The sequence below is a fragment of the Anser cygnoides genome, chromosome 4, assembly GCF_040182565.1.
Source record: "Anser cygnoides isolate HZ-2024a breed goose chromosome 4, Taihu_goose_T2T_genome, whole genome shotgun sequence".
In the NCBI taxonomy this organism is placed as follows: domain Eukaryota; kingdom Metazoa; phylum Chordata; class Aves; order Anseriformes; family Anatidae; genus Anser; species Anser cygnoides.
In genome coordinates this window covers 3,042,807-3,063,827 of record NC_089876.1, presented here as the reverse complement: position 1 = coordinate 3,063,827, position 21,021 = coordinate 3,042,807, and the positions used below count along the sequence as shown (strand labels likewise).

At 54.0% G+C, this 21,021-nt stretch overlaps 1 protein-coding gene across 3 annotated transcripts in view; it reads left to right on the top strand.

The window, feature by feature from the left end:
* The window catches only part of PTPRA (protein tyrosine phosphatase receptor type A), a 98,480-nt gene extending 77,724 nt beyond the window's left edge, over positions 1–20,756 (top strand). For all 3 annotated transcript variants that reach the window (XM_066997074.1, XM_066997073.1, XM_066997072.1), the window contains 19 exons: positions 94–111; positions 4,978–5,062; positions 7,084–7,157; positions 8,460–8,596; positions 10,982–11,072; positions 11,374–11,450; positions 12,087–12,123; positions 13,109–13,206; positions 13,296–13,415; positions 14,385–14,551; positions 15,326–15,461; positions 15,777–15,926; positions 16,046–16,139; positions 16,489–16,565; positions 18,571–18,705; positions 18,789–18,914; positions 19,001–19,152; positions 19,327–19,462; positions 20,120–20,756. In XM_066997074.1, coding sequence (XP_066853175.1) covers positions 94–111; positions 4,978–5,062; positions 7,084–7,157; positions 8,460–8,596; positions 10,982–11,072; positions 11,374–11,450; positions 12,087–12,123; positions 13,109–13,206; positions 13,296–13,415; positions 14,385–14,551; positions 15,326–15,461; positions 15,777–15,926; positions 16,046–16,139; positions 16,489–16,565; positions 18,571–18,705; positions 18,789–18,914; positions 19,001–19,152; positions 19,327–19,462; positions 20,120–20,194 — 1,985 coding nt within the window. In that variant the 3' untranslated portion in view covers positions 20,195–20,756. The remainder of the gene's footprint in view (positions 1–93; positions 112–4,977; positions 5,063–7,083; positions 7,158–8,459; positions 8,597–10,981; positions 11,073–11,373; positions 11,451–12,086; positions 12,124–13,108; positions 13,207–13,295; positions 13,416–14,384; positions 14,552–15,325; positions 15,462–15,776; positions 15,927–16,045; positions 16,140–16,488; positions 16,566–18,570; positions 18,706–18,788; positions 18,915–19,000; positions 19,153–19,326; positions 19,463–20,119) is intronic.
* The last annotated feature ends 265 nt before the right edge of the window (positions 20,757–21,021 follow it).

The window sequence follows — 21,021 nt, the reverse complement described above, 5'->3', positions numbered from 1 at the left end:
ACAGTTGCTACATCTGTTGCTATTTCAGGCTTTGATCTTATTAAAACGTCTATTTCTTTGTTGCTAAGAGACTTCTGTTTTATTTTTCTGCAGGTAACTCCGACAGAAGAGGTAAGAAATGTATCTTTCATTGCTCTTTATTCAATGTAAAGACATTTCCAGAAGTATTCTGCTAGTAGAGGGCTCTCCTTATCACACGCTTTCAAAATTGCTTTTACAAAGCAGATCTCAAGCTCTTTCCAAGAGCTGCTAACGCATTGATGTCTTAGCAAGTGTTGGGCTCTTGTTTTTAAAAATAAACAATTCGGGAGCGGTTTGTGCACACCCTGTGAGGTACGAGGGGCTCCTGCTGCACACGCCGTGTCCATCAGCATCGCCTTCTGCACAGCTCAATGAACAAGTCCTGAGCAGCTGCTCGAGAAATCTCCTCCTCTTTTCCTTCTGAATTACCTTCGTTGACTGCGACCTACCCTATTTGACCAGGATCCGTTCTGCAAATGATGTGAACAATTATTACTCCCATTCATTTTGCTGGCAAGGAGTAGCAGGAGTGCATTTCTGGCAAGGCGACAGCGCTTACACCCATTTCTCCGTCTCCGATTCAATGACTTCGTCCTGAGAACCAGCGTTACCAGCAGAATATTTCCAATTTCTCATGGCTTTAGCAGCACAGGAGCCAACGGACCAGAGGTAGGACCAGTCCGTTTGCTGGCTGTAGGAACAAGCTTTCTCCGTGTGTTTGCATCATTTTCGGATGCTGTTTCAGCTCTGTACACCCCGTGGCAATCAAACTGATTTTCTCTGCTCGGTGCTGTTAGTATTTGGGAAATCCCGTGTCTTGGAGGATTATTCTGGGCGGTCAGAGCTCCTGCTTCCCTGGCACGGCGCTGCCACTGAACCCTAAACCCTTTTAAAGTCAGACAGACCTGGGAAAGTTGCAGCTTCCATGGAGGTTTGACTGTAGGACTGACCTCAGGATAAGCTCTGCCGTGAGATGAACGCCTGTGAGCTTGTGCTGGAGTTTTCCTTCAAATCCAAGGAGTATTTGGAGCAAACGCTAGCGACGACTCGCAGGGAGGCGAGCCGTGGGAATGAATATCTCGTCTCGTTTCGAGTGCGTGTCCCCTGGGAATCGCTCCGAGGTTGGGGAGGGGAGAAATAGGAAGTTTTCTCATCAGGAATGTTACAGGAATGATATTCCGAAACTAAAAGCTTTCCTAACAATGTGTTGATCGAGGGTTATTTTGAAGATGAGGAGCAGAAAAGTGGTTTTAATTAATGCTTTCTGGGGTGTTCCCTTGTTTTCCTTTACAACCTGTCCTACCCAGACGTGAGGACGTGCCTGTGCCTCACCCTGAGGGCACGAAGGCTCGGTGAGAGCAGCCGGGTGGGCATCGAGGCTGCAGCTTCGGTGCAGAGCACAGCGGCGTGGAAGCACCTCGCGGGGCTTCGGCTGGCTCTGCTCATCCCAGGCTTCTGATCTGGGGTCACAGTGGGATTTTTCCTGAAGTCAGATGGAAATTAGTGTTTTGCCGTTGTCTTTCCCAGCAGCACCGAACTCTGCATTGTCTGCAAGTCCTTCCCCATCTCCTTTTAGCAATCCTGGCCTTGCACCGGCCGCTGGTGGATGAAATTACGGAGATAAAGGTAGATTTTGCCTCTCAGAAGCACCAGCCTTGGCTCTTTGTCCCAAAGGGCCATCTCTGCCAGCTGCTGGTAACGCAGGGGCTTCGCCAAAGAATGAAACTCGTGTCTTCAGTGCGACGCGATGGGGGTGCAATAAGGTGTGCGTATAACAGGATGCAGACTGATGGGGGGGTTTGCCCTCGGGTTAGTTTCACCTCCGATTTTCTCCTGGCTTGGTTAGATTTTGGAGAAAAAAGGTAGATTGGGATATCCCCTGGTAGGATCCCCCGTGTAACGCGTTCCTCTCCTTGGAATTTCAGATGGGGCTGAGTTTCTGGTGCAAATGCTTCGATCCAAATGAACCGTTCTGTGCTGGCCGTGGTGGAGACAGGACCAGCTCAGTGGGAATTTCTAGAGGCTTTGCTGCAGTTACTGCAAAGCCTTTATCCCAAACTTTATCCCGAACCGCGCTGTCTGTCCTGGCTTCTTCTTACTCCACTTCCCAAACACTACTGGGAAGGAAATACGCCAAGAAAATGAATGAGGCTGCATCAGGAATCTGCCCCAACGGGCTCTTTACGGTGTTTGCAGAGAACGTAGCGGGCCTGGGGCTTAACGCTGCTCGGGACCTGGGGGTAGAGCTTCCTTCTGCTCCCCCCCGTGACCGTGGGCCAGCCTTGTGGGGTTTTCTTCCCCAGCCTCTCACGTGCTGTTCCTTTTCAGAAATACTGACCCTGCATCTTCGCTTCCGTTTCTTAACCCCGTGATTCTGCTTGTGGTCCCGGTTTCCTGGCCGCTCACCAAAGTGTTTGCCTCCAGTTTTGTGGGCAGCCGGTGGCAGCGGTGAGCACGACGGGCTGCTCAGCACCATCAGCGCGGCGTGATAAGGAGATGACAGCCTGCAGACACGAGCCCGGTGCGTTGCGCAGTGCCTCGGATCGCAGACGTGGTCCTGCCAGGGTGAGGTTTAAGCACCTCGATGCCTTTCACGCTGGACCTACACGTTTGCTCCAGCACTGCAAGTCCGTGAAAGCAAAGGCTCGAAGCCCTTGTTATCATGCCGGTGATGCCACCCCAGCTGTAACTCCCCAGGGCCAAGCTGTGAGCAAGGAGCGAGCGGAGCAGGAGCTGCAGGAGCGTTGGCACCGCTCACCGCATCTCCCAGGGGGAAGGAACCCGCTGGGGCCCTCGGGCTCGTTTCCTGCCGGGGCCGGGCAGTGAGGCGCTGGTTAGCGGCTGCGGTGGAGGAGCTCTAACTCCTCGAGCCAGATGTGGCAAAAGAAAACGCTGCAACCCCCCCCGGCATCCTTCTGCCAAATGCCGAAACCCCTGCCCGTAAATCACACCGGCTGCCAACAGCCTGCCTGCAGGCGCCGCGGCGGCTGGAGCGATGCCGGGGACGGCACCGGGAGCTACGCCTGCACGCCTCGTGTCCTGGAGGGCAACGGTGCTCCCAACGTGTACCTGCCCCCGTCCAGGCAATGGTTTGTCTGGGAAGCCTGGCAGGCACCGAGAAGGGTTTTAAAGCAAGCGGGCTCGATAAATTCCCCCCTCTGGTCCCAGTTTAGAAACTGGCTTCTGCTTCAGCAGAGTTTCCAAGGGTTCAGATCTCGTGGTGCTCTTCTGCAGGACCTTCCCCACGAGTGAGGATGGCAATCTGTGTTCAAAGGTATCACGGAAGCATCAGAGAATCATTTAGGTTGGAAAAGACCTCCCAGATCGTCAAGTCCAACTGAACGTGGGCTGTGGTAGGGGAGAGGTGAGGGCTGGAACAGTACGGAGCATGAAGGAGACAGAAATGTGTCCCGACAAATTCCCTGTTTGCTGCCGGGCTGGGGAGATGCAGACACGGGGACCTGAGGGCTGTAGGTGGAAGAATAAAGAATTGCAAGACTGGGGGAGTTTTGTTTTTTTACTGCGTTTGCAATGCTAGATTGTTGCCTACAAATCATTACCCCAAAATCACATATCTGGTGTTCAGAATAACATTTCGAGGCCTCGTGGCTGCAGAAGGGAAAAACGCAGGAACATAACCAGAGTGTGCCTTGGTAGCTCCATAGTCGGAGGATTAAATCCTGCTGGGAAAATGTGCTGGCTGAAATCGCGGAGAGGCAGAGCAGGAGCGCTGGCCCAGCAGCCCAAAGGATGCTCAGAAGGTGGAAACGGGAGCCCCGGGGGCCGAGGCGTGGAGACACAGCCCGGTGGCTGCTGGAAAATGAAAATCCTCCCTGCTGGCCTGGCTGCGATTTACCTGGAATATGCCCGCTAGGGCCATTTTCCTCTCTGGTTAGCGTTGCTTGTCTTCCAGCTGCATCTGGGTAATTTGCTTGCTCCGACCGGCGTTTCTCTGACCTCCGGGGCAGGTAACAAACAGCTTGTTGTAACCGATCCCTGGTGGGTCCTGGAGGATGGGAACATCTCATCCGTGCCAGCCCAAGTGTGTTTGCAAGGGAACTGTGCGGTGCGTGCCCTTGAGAAGTGTCTGCGAGGAGCGAACGATGAAGCAAGCTAAATTAGTTCATACTCGCCAGCCCCGAGGTGCGAAGGGCGAGGGCAGGCACACACGACGGGTTGTCTGCAGGCACCTGCTGTCCGCACTCGGTGCCTGCAGGGGGAGAGAAGTCCGAGCAGGGGCTGAAGGCCACGTCTCTGCCGCAGCTCAGACACCGTTTCGTGACGAAGCAGGCAGACGTCCAGCCAATATCCCCCAGCCTCTCTAACAAACCTCAGCCCCGGGCTGAACGCAGTCGGAGTCAAGACTTAGCGTGGAAGCATTGCCTCTTACTGGACGTGAAACTGGAAGCAAAATCACGACTATTTTAAATAATACACAGCATCTGTGTGGTTTTACGAAGGTCACAGTTTTCACCTGTTTTTGTTATAAGGATCCTTACCATTTTTCCAGAGCTCATGGGCGTATTTAGAAACTTCACACACGGATCTTTACGACATAGGCAGAAGATGCTACGGGTCGGCAGGCAGCAGAGCAAAAACTTCCGTCCTGCAGCACGTGGACCACTACGGGCACTTTGAATTGTGTAGAAGAAACCCCTAGTGTGGCCCACGTCTCCCCTCTTGCAGTTTTCATCTCCAAGGTCACAGTTTCCAGCTCTAAGAGAAAATTGAGGTGCTGCGAGTGGTGTTGGCAGGTTTTAATCTAACCCCGGTGTATCGGTACTCCTTGAGTACCGGGTCATGGACCTGTCTTTACTGCCAGACTTGACAAATGCAACCCTATCGAGTAACTGTGTTGTCTGAAAGCAGAAATTGTAGGGCTCTGCCCTGTTAAATTGTGGCTCTGGATGTTTTTAGATAGCAGCTGGTAACTGCACCTTTCTTTTCCTGTTGCAGATGAGACTCCAATTATTGCTGTGATGGTGGCCCTGTCTTCCCTCCTAGTCATAGTATTTATTATTATTGTGCTGTACATGTTAAGGTAAGAAATGCTTTAATGCTGACTTCTCTTACTTGACAGAAATGAATTACTGAATGAACAGGAATAAGCAAACGACTGGCTGCTTCCTATCGTGAGCCTTTTGTTCTGTTTCGTAAGCTGTGCAAAACCGACGCAGCCAGCGTTAGAAAAAGAAGTCAGTAAGGATAATGAAAATTATGTTTGGGGTTATTTAATAAATGCTGCTTATTCCTTTCACTATAAAGCCATTCCTTATGTGGGGTAATGCCTGTTTGGTTAGTGAAAACGTGATATTTAGTAGAACAGGCTAAACTGAAGTCCTGTTTGTGCAGTTACAGAACAGGTAAGGTTTCCTTGCAAGGCTCGGGGTGATGGTTTGAGTAACCTGGGGAAGCTGAACTCTGGCTGGCTCCTGAGCCAGAAAGTCCTTTGTGTGTGAAGGTGCATTACTCCTTCATTCCCATCTTGATATCGAACATGATCCAACGTCCGTGGAAGCCAAGCTGTGCCATGTGTACCGCACCTGTACGTCGTGGAAGCAGCTCTCCCACTGCATGGTGGTGGGTGCTGGAGCTTGTCAGGAGCACCGGGTGATGCTGCAGCTGGAGCTGGAGCCTAACGAAGCCTTTTTAGATCCATTTGTAAAAAACCCAAGCATTTGGGCTGCTCAAAACCATACCCTTAATGAACCCAGCTCCTGAGTGCACGTCTGTTCAGCTAGAAGAGAGTGTTTATTCACCTGCAGTAAACATTTTAATTTACTTGACGTTCTGGTGATTAAATAATTAAAAAAAAAAAAAAAAAGGCAATTTCCTTAGTGGTAGAAAAATTCCCTTCGTCTCTTGGCTCGGGGCCTGCTCTCGCAGCAGTGAACCTGAGGAAAGTTTTGCCTCGGGAGTTTGGCAGCAGCAAAATTTTGAGTCCTCCCCACCTGGCACCGGAGCCGGCTCCAGGCCTGGAAGAAAAGGTTTCTGTTCGCCTCGCTCCCCCTGCGCCTGCCCGGTGATTCAGCAAAACACTTAACTTGAGGCAAATGGAGTGTGAGCATATGCTTCAAGTTAAAAGCACATGGAGAACCGCTTTGCTGAATAAGGATGGATTAACTTATGTTTTACGGGCTTTGCTGAATCAGCCTGCGGCGCAGAAACTCCTTGGGGTGCCCTCTGTAAAAACCATCCTTAAAGGCCGTCCTCCTGGCCTGCACCTTGTGCCTGCAGCCTTTCTGACCGCATTTGGCTAGAAGCTGTGCGCGTGGGCAGGATTTTACAGGTCCTCTTAGCGCTGTTTGCTTGTTCGCCTCTTGGATCCAACGGCGAATTCATAAAGACGTGAGGAAGGGAAGTGCCGCGTCACTGCGAGACAGCTGGCCTTGGCCTCCACAGTGACAGAGCCACAGAACAGTTTGGGTTGGAAGGGACCCTAAAACCCATCTATTTCCACCCCCTGCCATGGGCAGGGCCCCCTGCCCCCAGCCCAGGCTGCCCCCAGCCCCATCCAGCCTGGCCTTGGGCACTGCCAGGGATGGGGCAGCCACGGCTCCTCGGGGCGGCCTGGGCAGGGCCTCACCGCCCTCACAGTGAAGAATTTCTTCCTCGTTTCTAACCTAAATCTGCCCTCTTTTGGTTTAAAAGCATTCCCCTTGTCCTATCACTGCCCCCCCTGACAAAATGTCCCTCCCCAGCTTTCCTGCAGCCCCCTTTAGCTGTTGGAGGGCCGCTGTGAGGTCTCGCAGGCCCATTTTAGCAGAAGCAGGTTTCCAGGCACAAACCCTGGAAATTTCCCAAAGTATCCCAGTTCTCCCCAAATCTGATACAGGTGGGTTGGTCCAGGTAGGGAGCCGGGACCGCTCGCAGGTCGTGGTCTGTGTGGTTTGGGAAAAAGGTTTGGAAAAAGGGAAAACAAGGGCCTGGGGCAGGCAAAAGGCTCAGCTGCGAAGGCACACCACGAGGCTTAGAGCTGTGGGTGGGCACCACTCATGCAGACTGTAACCCGGCATCTTGCTGGTTGACTCCTGATTTTCTCAACTCCCTTTTCTCCCTTAGGTTCAAGAAATACAAGCAAGCAGGGAGTCACTCCAACTCCTTCCGCTTGCCCAACGGCCGGACGGACGATGCAGGTGAGGCTCATGTTGCCATGACTTGGGGACAGGGGGCAGAGGCTTACAAAGCAGGTCAATTCCTTCTTCAAAATACAAATGGATTGTTTTAGTTGCTTTTTAAAATTTATTTATTTGTAAAACAGAGCCCTGTAGAAGTTCAGGAAGCCCGTGTGTTTGGCACTGTAGCAGTCTGAGCCCAGTGCAACTTCAGCAGGCAGGGCCCGCTGCAGCCAGAGGGCTGGGTGCCCTGGCTTTGTTTCCCCTAATATTTTTGCAGGAAAATGTTTTTTTAATCTGTGTTTTCCGTTCTTTCTTGTTCTGAACTTTCTGTTTTCCATGATTCTGACACACTTTTATAAAATGAGAATTCTCTTCCCTACTTTAATTCCAGTGACAAATGTTTTCCCTCAAGTGTTTAGGATTGTGATCGCTTCCAAAACCGAACTGCTTGCAATTCCTCTTGAATATTCACAATATCCGTTCGACCAAAATAAGCACCTTTTTTGAAAAAAAACACACCTTTGTGAAATAATTCAACATCCTTCTCCCCTTTTAAGTTAGGGTGACAGCTGATTCAAACTCTTGTGGAGGTCTTCACATTGACTGTAGGCACCAAGTTAACATTTCAGAGAGAAAGCAGGGGATGCATTGGGTTTTCTTGATAAAAACCTTTTCCAGCTTCTGCAAGATGCACAAAAATTACAAATGCAATTAAAAAGTCTTGTGGCAACCTGCTGTAATGTGAGTGATGTCAGTAAGAGCTGAAGAGGATCCTCCACCTCTCAGACTCAGTTCAGATCTGTTTTTTGAGCTCCCCCCGTATAAACCAGACACCTTACAAGTGAGCGCTAACTGAAAATCAGCACCTTTTTTTCACGTTGGCAGCTAAGGCCTTCCCAGCCCGAGTTTTATATTGCTATAAGCTAAGGTGTGAACTTCGTAAACCGTCAGTCGTGTTGATATAACCCTCACGTGGCCTTTCTTGGCTTCGCTTGCCTTGCGCGGTAAAACCGCACGCGAGAGCAGCCCTCACTGTGCTCACCTGGGAGTTAACGTCACGGTCATCCTGCCAAACTTTCCGTGTTAATGAGGATAAGGGATGAATTCAAATGAGGTAGTCTTCAAAAAAGCGTAGGATGGCTGGGGTTGGAAGGGACCTCGGAGTCCCCTAGGGCGAAATCCAGGAGCGGGGACAGCGAGGTGGCCCCAAATGCAGACAGCCCAGGGTAGGGGAGCCCCCTCTGCCCACCCGGGCAAGGATGGGTGCCGGGCACGGAGGAGCGGCCGGGGGACACCTCTGATGCCCGGGTGTCGTTGCAGAGCCTCAGAGCATGCCGCTGCTCGCCAGGTCCCCCAGCACCAACAGGAAATACCCGCCTCTGCCCGTCGACAAGCTGGAAGAGGAGATCAACCGCCGGATGGCAGATGACAACAAGCTCTTCCGAGAAGAGTTCAACGTGAGTGCCTTTGCCTCCCCCTCTCTCCCGCAGCGCGAGGGATGGATGGGAGCAGGACAGATGAATAAAGGGGTTTCTTTACTCCATCGCCGTGTTTTTTTCCGGTGGACACAACCAAGCCAGTACGGGGTGGTGGTCATCTTTCAGACCAGCCCAAAAGGCTTCTCTGTTCCTCTGCAAAGCGAAGGGTGTTTATTGCAAGGGGGGCAGTGATTATCTGCAGCCCCGGAGCAATTTCACAGCTGATGAGATGAAGGGCGTGATGGAGAGAGAATTCAAATCTCTGTCTTCTTTCCCTTAAATCCCGCAGCTCGGGCAGGCTGCTAACAGTGTAGGGTGTATGACACACAGCAGAAAAATCCCGGTCTCATTTTGCAGAACAGCGGAAACAAAACAGCTGGTACATCAAAGTGGAAGCTACTCGGAGACTTTTACATATTTATTGCAAAACGCACAAAGAGGTTTTTACCCTCGTAACTGGTTTGTAGGATCTCTCTATCTCTTTGCCTGAGTGTGCCTGTCTGCCCACCCACCTGCTCTCATTTTGTAGGCTTTTCTTGGCATCTTCCGTCCCTTTGCCTTGGTTCGTCTTGTGTTTAAAGTAGGTTACTGAGGAGTGGTGGGGATTTGCAGGTATGCTGAAGGCTCCCCCCTCCTTGCCCACACCTGCGAGGCTCTTCTCCCACCTGCAGCCGTGTGCAGGGATGCCAGCTTGGGGTGTCACACGAGCAAAGGGGATAATTGAGTTGATAAATAATGAGCAGGGCTACTCTTGCTTTCACTACAAAACGCAGAGAGCTTTGCTGGCAGGCTGCCCTTTGGGTTACAGTTTTCTGGGTCCAGGACGTATCATGAATGCCTTGAGGTGGAGGAGCTCTGGAAGAGCATCCCGGCCTGCTGGTTTCCTCCCCGGTGCTGCCTTCCCTCCTCCCGATCCTCATGGCTGTGACAGAAACACCGCCAACATGAACTGCTTCTAAAGCTGTGCCGTGGTGTTGTCTCAAAGCCACAAACAGACAGAACAAGAGCTCTGACAGAGGAATGGCAATGACCCAGTCTGTTCGAGTAGGCTGTTAACCCTTAGACTGAACGATGACGATTTACAGAACAACACCTGGCCTTCAGCACCGATTGGTTTTGGCAATCAGTCAAGTATCGTGCTCTGATCAGCTCCTCTGAGATGTCTAGAGCCTCTCCCTGGTATTGCTGAGCTCTACAGCCTCTTGTGATGATGAACCTCGTGCGGTTTCCTCTCGGCCACACAGTAACAGGCAGCGCTGAGAGAGGTGACGAGGTAGGGGACAAAGTTAATAACGGTCTGGAGCGTTACGCCAGGGCTGCTGGACTAGCTGGATTCCCCGCTGGCCTAATTAATGAAAGAAAATCCACTGCTGGCCTGATGGTGCTGCGGGTGTGGTCTGCGAATTCATAAAACCTTAGGCCCAAGGCGCGTTGTGTTGATATTAGGACTGTGACAAGATAAAAACCCCGCTCGACTTTCCCCAGCTGTCGCACAGCTCAGTACCCCTCGTGACAGAGGGGGCTGCGATAAGCTGGAACTAAATTCTTGCTGAATAACCGGGGAGGGGGATCGCCCGGGTTGTAAGCACTGGATTGCACGGAAAGCTTCCTGGTGGGGACAGGATGGAGCAGGGCAGCTCCCTCCTAGCCCTGCGGGTACTTGGGCCATGGGGTTTTGAAGCAGGGCCTTCGGTCGGGGCGCGTTTGGCCTCGCTGTTCATGGAGGAAATCTCGGCAGGAGCCTCCCTGCGCAGAAACGAGCTCCCGAAACCCTGTGCTGGTGGGCTTGGTGTTGGAGGCTTTACTGCCACCTCGTGTTTGTGGGCCTTGAGACTGCAGACAGCGCCTCTGGGAAGGGATTTGCTCAGCCCAGGCTGTCTGCATGATCACCTCGAGCTGGGTGGGGGCAAGGAGCGCTGCAGGGGTGATGGTGAGGGACGTGGGTCGGGGGGACTCATCCGGAGGGGCAGGCGTACGGGGAAATCGCGTGCCTTAGGAGGCTCAGCGGAGCCGTGACAGGCTGTTGGTGTGGCTTACCCATGGATTTTGGGGAGCTGAGCGCCCAGGAGTGGTGGTGCTGCCCAGAGAGCTGTACGTCCCACAGGGAGCCCATCTGTCAGCATGTGTAAGCAAGGGGGAGCCACCTCGTGCTCTGATTTTCTTTCCCTGGACAGGAGCTGCTACTCACCTACCTCCTGGGGGGCAGCGAAGGGCAAAAGTCAATATTTGCCCTTCCTTTTTGCCCCTCAGATGGGATGCTCAGACGTGGCACGCCTCACCAGTGCCAGAGCGCTGCTCGCTTCGCGTTTAGAGTCCCCTGGTGCGGGACGGTATCACCCAAAACCCCGTTTTGTGCCGTTGCAGGCTCTCCCAGCGTGTCCCATTCAGGCCACGTGTGAAGCTGCTTCCAAGGAGGAGAACAAGGAGAAGAACCGATACGTGAATATTTTGCCCTGTAGGTATCAGAGCGGCCGGTGGGGCTGGGGGCGCGGGGGAGGGAAGACACCGCCGGGGTGGTCTCGCCTCCCAGAGGGGCTGCTGCAGCTGCCGTAGCTTTAGACACACACCATACATCCTTGGGTAAGGTCCAGCACCTCCCCAGGCTTGTTCACAGAAGAATTTGGAGGCACAAAGTCATTTATGTGTGCAGCGAAGCCGGGCTGGGGACCCACCGAGCCCGGGCTCCGCTCCAACAAATGTCTTTTTCAGCCCCATGGGGTTTTTGTTTTTAATGCCCAATTGTCGTTTTTCCCCAGATGATCATTCCAGGGTTCACCTGACTCCCGTCGAAGGGGTTCCTGACTCCGACTACATTAATGCCTCCTTCATTAATGTAAGTGCTTGTCCTGCTTGGGCGGCTGCTTTCCCCCACAGCACGGCCCAGCCACGTGTGTGGCTTTTATGGGGTGCGACTTTTGTCTGGAAGAGGACCCTTACGGATGCGGATGAACGTGTTCCAGCGATGGGAGCACGAGGCAGGGAGCTGGGACTCGTAAATCCCGCCTGTAGCTCTGCCATCGCTCAGTCCCATCTCTTCACACCTCGCTTTTCTCCCACTTCTGAAATAACGAAAAGCTCCTTGGGGCGCTGCAAAGCCCAAGCCGGCTGCTTTGGGAGGGATTTGGGAGCCGTTCCCAATGAGGAGAGGATTTCTGATTAACAGCTGACGACTCTTGGGGCTGATTAATCACAGGTACTTCCCAGCTTGCAGGGCTGGACACGAAAAAGACACCAAGCAGTCGGCTAAAATGTATTTAGAGATAACTTTGCCCTACTCAGCTCCTAGGGGGCAGCAGGGTTTGTGCCTTTTGGTAGTGAATTGATGATTTCGGAGAGGGGGAGAGCATAAACTTCACTTTATAGCGCTCATATGAATACAAAATCTTGCTTTTTCTTACTTCGATGTCCCGTTTCTTGCCTTGGACAAATGCTGGTCTTTCACCTTCCCTTATTCTCCTTTTTTCCGTAGGGGTACCAAGAGAAAAACAAGTTCATTGCTGCACAAGGTAAACACCTGGTTATTCTGCTAGCTGTGCCTCGAGGGATTTGGGCTGGGTCCTTCTGCCCTGTGAAGCTGTGCGAGTAACTGCAGGGCAGGGCCTCGTGGCGGACCCTGCTCGGGATGAAAGGAGGCTGGGCAGAGCCTTGTCCTCCCACCCCGAGCCAGGGCTACAAGTGGCTGAGATCTCCCAAAATATTGCTAGTTCACCACTCCATTAAAGGCCCCTTAATAAAGCTGGGAAACCATTTATGCTGGAGAGAGCGCCGAGAGGTCTCTCTTTCATTTCTGCTCCTTTACAAACCTTAGCAGAGAAGAACGTGGGCTCGTGTCCTTGGAGAGAAACGGCTGTGTTCTTCACAGGGGAGGCAGGAGCTTGGGCTACGAGTGCCACAGCTCCTCCCAAGCTCGGGTGCCTCCCGGCAGAGCCTCACAGCAGCTCTCCCGTGGGTCTGGTCGGCAGCACCCAGCTGGGGCAAAGCGTCGGCTCTCTTTTTTTTCTCCTGGCTCGCCCTGAGCCTCGGGCTTGGCAGGGGATGTGGAGGTTGAGTCAGCTCCCCGTCTGGCAGGCAGCGGACAGCTATTCCCGTGCCATATTGAAATAGGATCCTGTGGTTAAAGCACAAGGCTCGGGGGCAGGACTCGTGCGTGATATTTGTGACGGCCACGGTTTCCCCGTGTGACCTTGGGCAAGTTGTTTCCACGCTCCGTTTGTCTGATTTCCCCTTCTCGGGCTAAAAATGGAATTCCTGATCATAAAAAAGTATCCAGTCCCTTAAAAAAAAAAAAAAAAAAGCCCTGCTATTGTGCGTGATAGGGTTGTTGTTTGGGTTAGCCAGCCTACCCGGGGACGCATCCTGTGCTGACATCTACCGGCAAAAACCATCTCGCATCAGCCACGGCTTCACGCCGCGGCGGGTTTCGGTCGCAGCAGCGCTCGTGTGGCTGATTCCTTCCCCTAACCACGACGCATCTGTTCACCTCGCCCTTAGGACCAAAGGAAGAAACGGTGAATGACTTCTGGAGGATGATCTGGGAGCAAAACACAGCAACGATCGTGATGGTGACCAACCTGAAGGAGAGGAAGGAGGTGGGTGCCGGCATTCTCGCCTCCCGCCTCGCTCTGCTCCCAGGCTCCGCTCCCGAGCTCAGGCGCCCACCTCTCGTCTCTCCCCGCAGTGTAAATGTGCTCAGTACTGGCCGGATCAGGGCTGCTGGACCTACGGGAACATCCGGGTGTCCGTGGAGGACGTGACGGTGCTGGTGGACTACACCGTGCGCAAGTTCTGCATCCAGCAGGTGCCGCGCCTCGCCTCGCCTGCCCCGGCCCTCCCCGCATCCCTCCCCAGAGCTGGTGCCCCCTGCAGTTTCACCCAGCTGCCCACAGCATCCCCACCTCCCTTTTTAACCAGACTTATTAAAAACGTACTCGCCTCCAATACCTGGGACCCTGTTCTCCGTGTGTCAGCATCGCTGCGCTGAAAGCAGGCAGCGGGCAGCAGGCAGGTCTGACATTCAGCCCTGTAATCCTCCGGCAGTTGCTGTCACCAGCGTCTCGCCCACAGCCCCTTTCAGTGCCTCCAAAGAAGTCAGATCTGTCTCAAGAGCCGAGCCAGAACCCAGCGCCGCGTGCGTTGGTTTTCATTGCTTTCCCATCTGTCGCTGCCTCGTCACACCCTCCGAGGCTCTGGCTGCGTTACTCACTGTTTGTTTTCCCCGTGCTCCCAGGGGTAGGCAACAAAGCTGACGCGGGGGAGACCAAATGCCTCGATGGAAACCCGTCCGGAGCCTGAGCCGGGCTCTCTGAACCTCACCCTTTGCTCTGACAGCCCGGAGCGCCGAGCTTGTTTCCTCCCCTGCTTTTAACGCAAGGATGCTGTCGGCAGAGGCGTGGGGAATGAGAGAGTCACGTTAGGAATGAAATTCGGCAGCTTTCTGCTCGGCTGGAGCATGCAGGTGGCATCACCTGGGTGATGGTAGGAGCTGGCTCTGCGGGAGAGCAGGGGGGCTCAGGACACGCTCCGTACAAGTCAGGCACTGCTCGCGTGTTTTACAGCTTCAAGGCCACCCAGAGGATGCAGGATATGAGACAGAGCAATTAAAATAACATGCTTTTAGAGCCTAATACGGCCCTGGAGCCTGGGTCCAGTGCTTCCTAAGCCTGCCAGTTCAGCCTGGGGGCCGTAGCTCCCTCCCTGCCCTTGCTTTTGGGAAAAGAAAGTAAATCGAAGTATTTGTGATGAATCTGAGCCGCCCTTTCCCCTGCAGGTAGGCGACGTCACGAACAAGAAGCCCCAGCGCCTCGTGACGCAGTTCCACTTCACCAGCTGGCCCGACTTCGGGGTGCCCTTCACTCCCATCGGGATGCTGAAGTTCTTGAAGAAGGTGAAGACGTGCAACCCCCAGTACGCAGGAGCCATCGTGGTGCACTGCAGGTGAGCCCGGTGACAGCTAACCTCTGCCTCTCCTCACGTGCCTGGAAAGCATCTCCTGTTTAATACCGAAAGGATGGTTTTTTCCATCAGGCCTTTTTTTTTCCCACTTGTTATTTAACACTGCAAGCTTCAGCCTGTCCGCATGGGAACACTCAAAAAAAAATTTATTCTGAGTGAGCTTCTTGGAACCAGCGACGTGCTGGCGCTCGCACTGAGATGAAACCATCACTTGGTGCAGCTCGATTCAGTCGGAGCGAGCCGAGCTAAAATCCCCCCCTGTGCTTCGGCAGCACCTCCCTCGGCAGGAGAGGGCAGCATCCTGAGCTGCAGGGAGCCGGTGTTCAGCCTGCGAGAGGGAACCACGTTGTTCGAGCCCACCCGAAGCGAGTTTCAGGCTCAGCACCACCCCTGGGGTTTGCAGGAGGCTGCCTGCCTTTCAGAAGGGGAAAGCCCCCCGGTTAAAGGCAGAGCTGCCGTTTGCCACCTCCCAAGTCCACGTTTCCAGCTTCCTTCTCAGGGGGCAGCAGACGAAAGGGCTCGGGCTTTCCGTAGCGTCACCCAGCCCTCACCTTCCATCTCTCCTTAACGGCTGGCACAGGAACAAAGCCTTCCCCGGGGGCTCACCCTCATGGGGTGGAGGGTGGAAGGGCAGCGGGTAGAAACCCCTCCCTTCTCCCAAACCCAGTTTGCTGTTCGCTGGGCAGCTCTGGGCTCCAGCACGGGGCACTCGGTGCTGCTGCACTGACTTATTCCCTGTCCCCTCTGCCGTTTCAGCGCCGGGGTGGGACGCACGGGCACTTTCATCGTCATCGACGCCATGCTGGACATGATGCACGCCGAGAGGAAGGTGGACGTTTACGGCTTCGTCAGCCGGATCCGGGCTCAGCGCTGCCAGATGGTACAGACAGATGTAAGCGTGCCGCTGTGCTCTCTCCGGGCTTCGCTCCCCGGGGTTTTCCTTCGTACGCTCAGTCCCAGAGCCACCTGCAGCGGCCCTGCGTGCAGGTCGAGGCCGTCCCCAGGTTTGGGAGGAGCACTGAGACAGAGCTGCGTCAAGGGTGCCTTTCGTTAGGTCCTGCGGGACGCAGTCACCAGCTTCCCCTTCAGCTTTGTGTCAGATTCCTGCAGGAATAGCAAATAAGGCCTCGGACCCCTTCCGGGGTGCCCGCTGAGGTCCCCCCGAGCGCAGCGGGGAGCTGACGGCCTCTCCCTGCACCCCTTCCAGATGCAGTATGTGTTCATATACCAAGCGCTCCTGGAGCACTATCTCTACGGCGACACGGAGCTGGAGGTGACTTCGTTAGAAATCCACCTCCAGAAGATCTACAACAAAGTGCCGGGGACCAGCAGCAACGGCCTGGAGGAGGAGTTCAAGGTGAGGCTGGTTCCTGCTCTGCTGGGTTTGCTCAGCCCGTGCTGGAGGGAGCCCCACGCGCCCGGCTGGCCTTCGGTGGCCCCAAAAAGCTCTCTCTGCTCTCCTTTCTTCCTCTGCAGAAGCTGACTTCGATCAAAATTCAGAACGACAAGATGAGGACGGGCAATTTGCCGGCAAACATGAAGAAGAACAGGGTGCTTCAGATAATTCCATGTAAGGCTTGTCTGGGTGAGCGAGGAGGGGGACAGAGGTGTTTGTGGGGTCACAGGACGGCTGAGGTGGGAAGGGGCCTCAGGAGGACGTCTGGCGGGGACAGCATGAAGGGGCAGGGTCAAGGTGAGGTGGGTTTTCAGGACCTTGTCACCCCTTCTCCCTGCCCCAGTCCCCCCAGACCAGGGCATGGCAGAAGGCAGAACCGAATCTTCTCGTCCTAAATGAGCAGCGGGCTCCCTTCCCTTCCCTTACTGTGTCTCATCTAGGGCTTGGTGACTTCCCAGCCAAAGGCCGTGCGTAACTCTCAGTAAAGGTCCCCAAAACTCAGATCGTTTTGCTTCTGTTCTAGATGAATTCAACCGAGTAATCATTCCAGTGAAGAGAGGTGAAGAAAACACAGACTACGTAAATGCGTCCTTCATTGACGTGAGTCTTCCTCCATCTCCTCCCACCTCACACTCCTTCCTATGGGAAGGATTTGTCCAGAAACACTTCTCCTATGGGTTCCATAAGCTTCCTTCCACTTCCCTTTGCTTTCAGCGCTGGATGGTGCTGGTTTGTCTCAAAGAAACCGTGCGGGCAGGGGTTTCTCCAAGAAACCAGTCTGTACCCACAGTTGCTTTGCGGCTTGAGTGGGAGAGGAGGTTTGGAGCCTAAGGAGGGCCTCCAAATCCTGCTCTCACTTCTGCAGCTCCGGGGTTTGACGATGGCTTTGGAGGAGCGGATGCACAAAGCCATGAAAGTAATTGCTTTATGGCACCGCTCGTTTGGTCAGAAAACATCCGCTAGATTAGTTAATGGGAGCGGTGCACGGATCCCAAAACCCTTGAGAAAACCAGGTCAATCCCATTACACCTGTCCTGGTGGCTGGAGGAAATGAGGCGGGGAGGTTAAGTGCTTTCCTCACTGCGAGGAGGACATCAGTGATTGTACAGCCTTTTCCCCGTGAGTAATCCTGTTGACTTCAGGGGTCCGTCTCCCAGCAGTGTTTATCTTTGCGCAGTGATGCCAGCGCTGGGTAAGCGACAAAGAATTTTGCTCTTCCCTAGCCCAATCTCTAATACCATTTTCGTTCTAATATCATTTCTCCTAGCCCAATTTCTAATATCATTTCCTAATGGCAGCGGGGCTTTCTTCCCCCCAAAGGGTAATTACTGCCACGGGCCAAACTAGTAAAATCAATGTATTCCCAGATACAACGTCCCAAATGATCTCTTCCCCCAAAATCCCTCCTGTCGGGTCCCTGCATTTCGCTCTGGCTGTGCTCTGGCCGCGTCAGCTTCTGCCAAAATGCAGCTGCGAGCAGCCGCCTTGCTCTTGATCAGAAAGCTGAAATGTCAGGCAGGCAATTTTGTCGAGGGTTCAATTTCCTGCCTCCGCTGAGTTTTGTTTAAATGGCGAGCTCCGAATGACGAAACATCTGCGTTCAGTCTGCTGCGAGGTCGCGGGGGAATGTTGGAGGTTTTCTGTCTCGAAGCATTTCTTGTTGTGGAGCAGAGTCACCCTGACTTACGACAACGCCTGGTTTTGCTCCCTGCTTCCCAAAATCCCCAGTAAGAAGCGGAACGGTAGCACTTAGCCATGACTGCTACAAAGTTGGGACTTCTCAACGTGTCGTAGGAGTTCTGGAAGCCCAAACCCAAATTCCAAAACTTTGGAAAACCAAATTCTTCTCCAGACACGCGGGGCCACGCACACGTGGGGAATTTGATCCCGCCTCAGCTGCACTTTGTACCAACGAAGGTCTCGCCGTGGCAGAGCTCTGGCTGGCGGTGGCTCAGCTGCCAGGTTTTTGGGGCTGATCAAGCCGAGGCAGATGGCTCTGCCCAGCCTGCGGTTATTTGCACAAACAGTCACAGTGCCCCACAATTTAATTCGGCTCGGCAGCGTGTCCAGCAGCACATGGACGTATCCTCCGCTGCTGCACGCAGTCCCCACTCGGAATGAGCCAGAAGGCCCCAAATCCACCGGATTTACCACTTTTTGGTTGTTTTTTTTGGGGGGGAGGGCTCACGTTTGGAGGGCAGAGCTCCCACGCAGACCTCAGCCGGTCGAGCTGAGCGTGCGGAGAGCCTGGCACGGCGCGGGGAGCCGCGACGAGCAGCCTGGGCACCGCAGCCTCTTTGCCTGGCGTGGAGGAATAGGGCAGGGGGCCCAGGGAGAGCGGGTCCGGCGTGCCCTTTCGCTTGGCGCTCGCAGACAGGATTAAGAGTGCCTGCGCCGCGCTCTTTGCTGAATTAAATGGCACAGAGAGCTCCGCAGGGGTGCACCTCCAGGCCTTTACCTTGCCAAGAGTTGGTGCTGTTTCCCCAGGGAGCTTTCTCCCCAGGGCAATGACGCCTCTGCCAAACCCCCTCTGGGTACCACAAACAAGGCTCGAGGGTGTTTCTCCCCCCCAAAAAAACCACTTTTTTCCTCTGTTTCCGTGCAGGGTTATCGCCAGAAGGATTCCTACATCGCCAGCCAAGGGCCGCTGCAGCACACGATAGAGGACTTCTGGAGGATGATCTGGGAGTGGAAATCCTGCTCCATCGTGATGCTGACGGAGCTGGAGGAGAGAGGCCAGGTAAAGGCATGGCCTGGCTGCGCCCAGGCGAGCACTAAAAGAAAGCAGAGCACACCCTTACCCCTCCCGCAATGCTTTCCCAGGAGAAGTGCGCCCAGTACTGGCCCTCCGACGGCTCCGTGTCCTACGGAGACATCACCGTGGAGCTGAAGAAAGAGGAGGAGTGCGAGAGCTACACGGTGCGGGACCTGCTGGTGACCAACACCAGGGTAAGAGCCCGGCCTCGGCCCTTCGGGGGCCTCAGGTTTTCCTCCTCCTCCTGCCGTGCTGAGCTCCGGCTGTGCTCTTCCCCCAGGAAAACAAGAGCCGACAGATCCGGCAGTTTCATTTCCACGGCTGGCCCGAGGTTGGGATCCCCAGCGACGGCAAGGGGATGATCAACATCATCGCGGCTGTGCAGAAGCAGCAGCAGCAGTCGGGCAACCACCCCATCACTGTGCACTGCAGGTAAAGCCCCGAAATTCGGGGTTCGCTTCGCCCTCGTCTCAAAACGCCAGCGTTTTAGGACCGCGCGGCTTGGGTCGTGCGTGGAGATGAGAAAAACGCCAGCAGAGCCGGGCTGCTCGGCGCAGCTCGGGCACAGCAGAGGGTTTCCTTGAGCTCTGGGTTTCTCTTTGGCAGTGCCGGAGCAGGAAGAACGGGAACCTTCTGTGCGCTGAGCACCGTCCTGGAAAGGGTGAAGGCAGAAGGGATTCTCGACGTCTTTCAGACGGTGAAGAGCTTAAGACTACAGAGGCCGCATATGGTGCAGACACTGGTAAGGGCGGCTGAGCACCCCGCACACACCCCGTGCTCCTCGGGCCCCGTGGACCTCAGCGAGGACGCGCTGGGGGCTCAATTCCCTGAAATTTTGGAGAAAAACTTCCTCGGCTGAAGGTTTTCTCTCCCCGTGAAAGCTTTGGGGTGGAGGTGGGTCAAGAGGCTCCCTCCCCGTCCTCCTGCTGGGCCATCGGGGGAGCGGAGCTGGGCTGGCTGAACGCATCAACCCCCTTTGAGCGCTGGCACGAGCCGGAGGAGCCTTTTTGGGGGCGTCCTCACCCCTTAGCCCGTGTCATTCCGGGCTCCAGGAGCCTGGGAACTCGTCCTGGGGCGGCTCCGGCAGTCGGTGCGGCAGGGAGGAGAGCAGACAGGGCTGGAGGAGGTCTAACAAGAGGGGGCTGCAAGGACACTCGGGGATTATTTAAGTCTTCGGGCTCAGAATAGGGGCTCAGAGGGGAGGAGGAAAGCTGCTGCCTCCATCCGGAGACATCCCCCTGTGGGTTTCACCCCTTTCCCAGCCCCGCAAGAGCCATGAGATGCTTTAGGGTGCAGCAGGGGGCAGCCGGTAGCAGCTGGGTGCAGCCCCCAGAGCACCTCGTTGTTTCTCAGACGCGGGTTTTCCCCGCCTAACCCCCTGCTCTTCTGCTCCCCGCAGGAACAGTACGAATTCTGCTACAAGGTGGTGCAGGAGTACATCGACGCCTTCTCAGACTACGCCAACTTCAAGTGAAAAAACACACACACACACACACAAAAAAAGACAAAAAATGACAGAAGAGTTGCCTTCTTTAATATTTTGTAATATTCTGTTTGTTAATATACCCCCCCAGAATATGTGTATATATCTTAACTGTTTTAGAGGTTGGTACCACGAGCTTCATCTTAGCTGGAGATTTTATATGTAGCAAAGTGTTAGTGCAGATACTGTCGGCTCCTTTTTTTTTTTTTTCCAATGTTTTATTGGGGAATTAAATAGCGTGATGTTTGGATTAATATTGTCATACCATCTCTCTTCTGGAGAGCTGCTACAGGCTGTTATTTTGTTTGTAAATCTTTTTTTTTTTTTTCTCTTGAGGGAGTAAAGCCTTTTTAAAAAAAACAAAAACAAAAACAAAAACCGCGACAAAACCAAACCGCCGAGCTAGCCTGGATCTCCTCTGAAAAAAAAATCACCCACGAAGCACAAGCTTTGCCGAACTCGCAGGGAAATGGTTTCACATTTTTCTGCTGGTCAGCTCTTAAAAAAAAAAAAAGGAGAAAAAACAACAACAACAACAACAACAAAAAGCTTACTCTGTGTGTGTGTATCTATATAAACAGCCTCGGTTTTGTAGAAGCAGCAGCAGGATTTGCCTCCTTCGGGGTCGGGCCCCCACCTGCTGTGGGGTTGGGACCCGAAGCTCGCAGCGCCGGGTGGGGTTTCGATTAAAAAAAAGGGGGGAAAAAGGGAAAAAAAAAGAAAAAAAAAATGGATTTTTGCTCCCTGAAGGAAATGCCCTTGTGGTTTGTGCCTGCAGCTGCGGGGCCGGAGCAGGACCCCTCCGTCCTCGGTGGGTG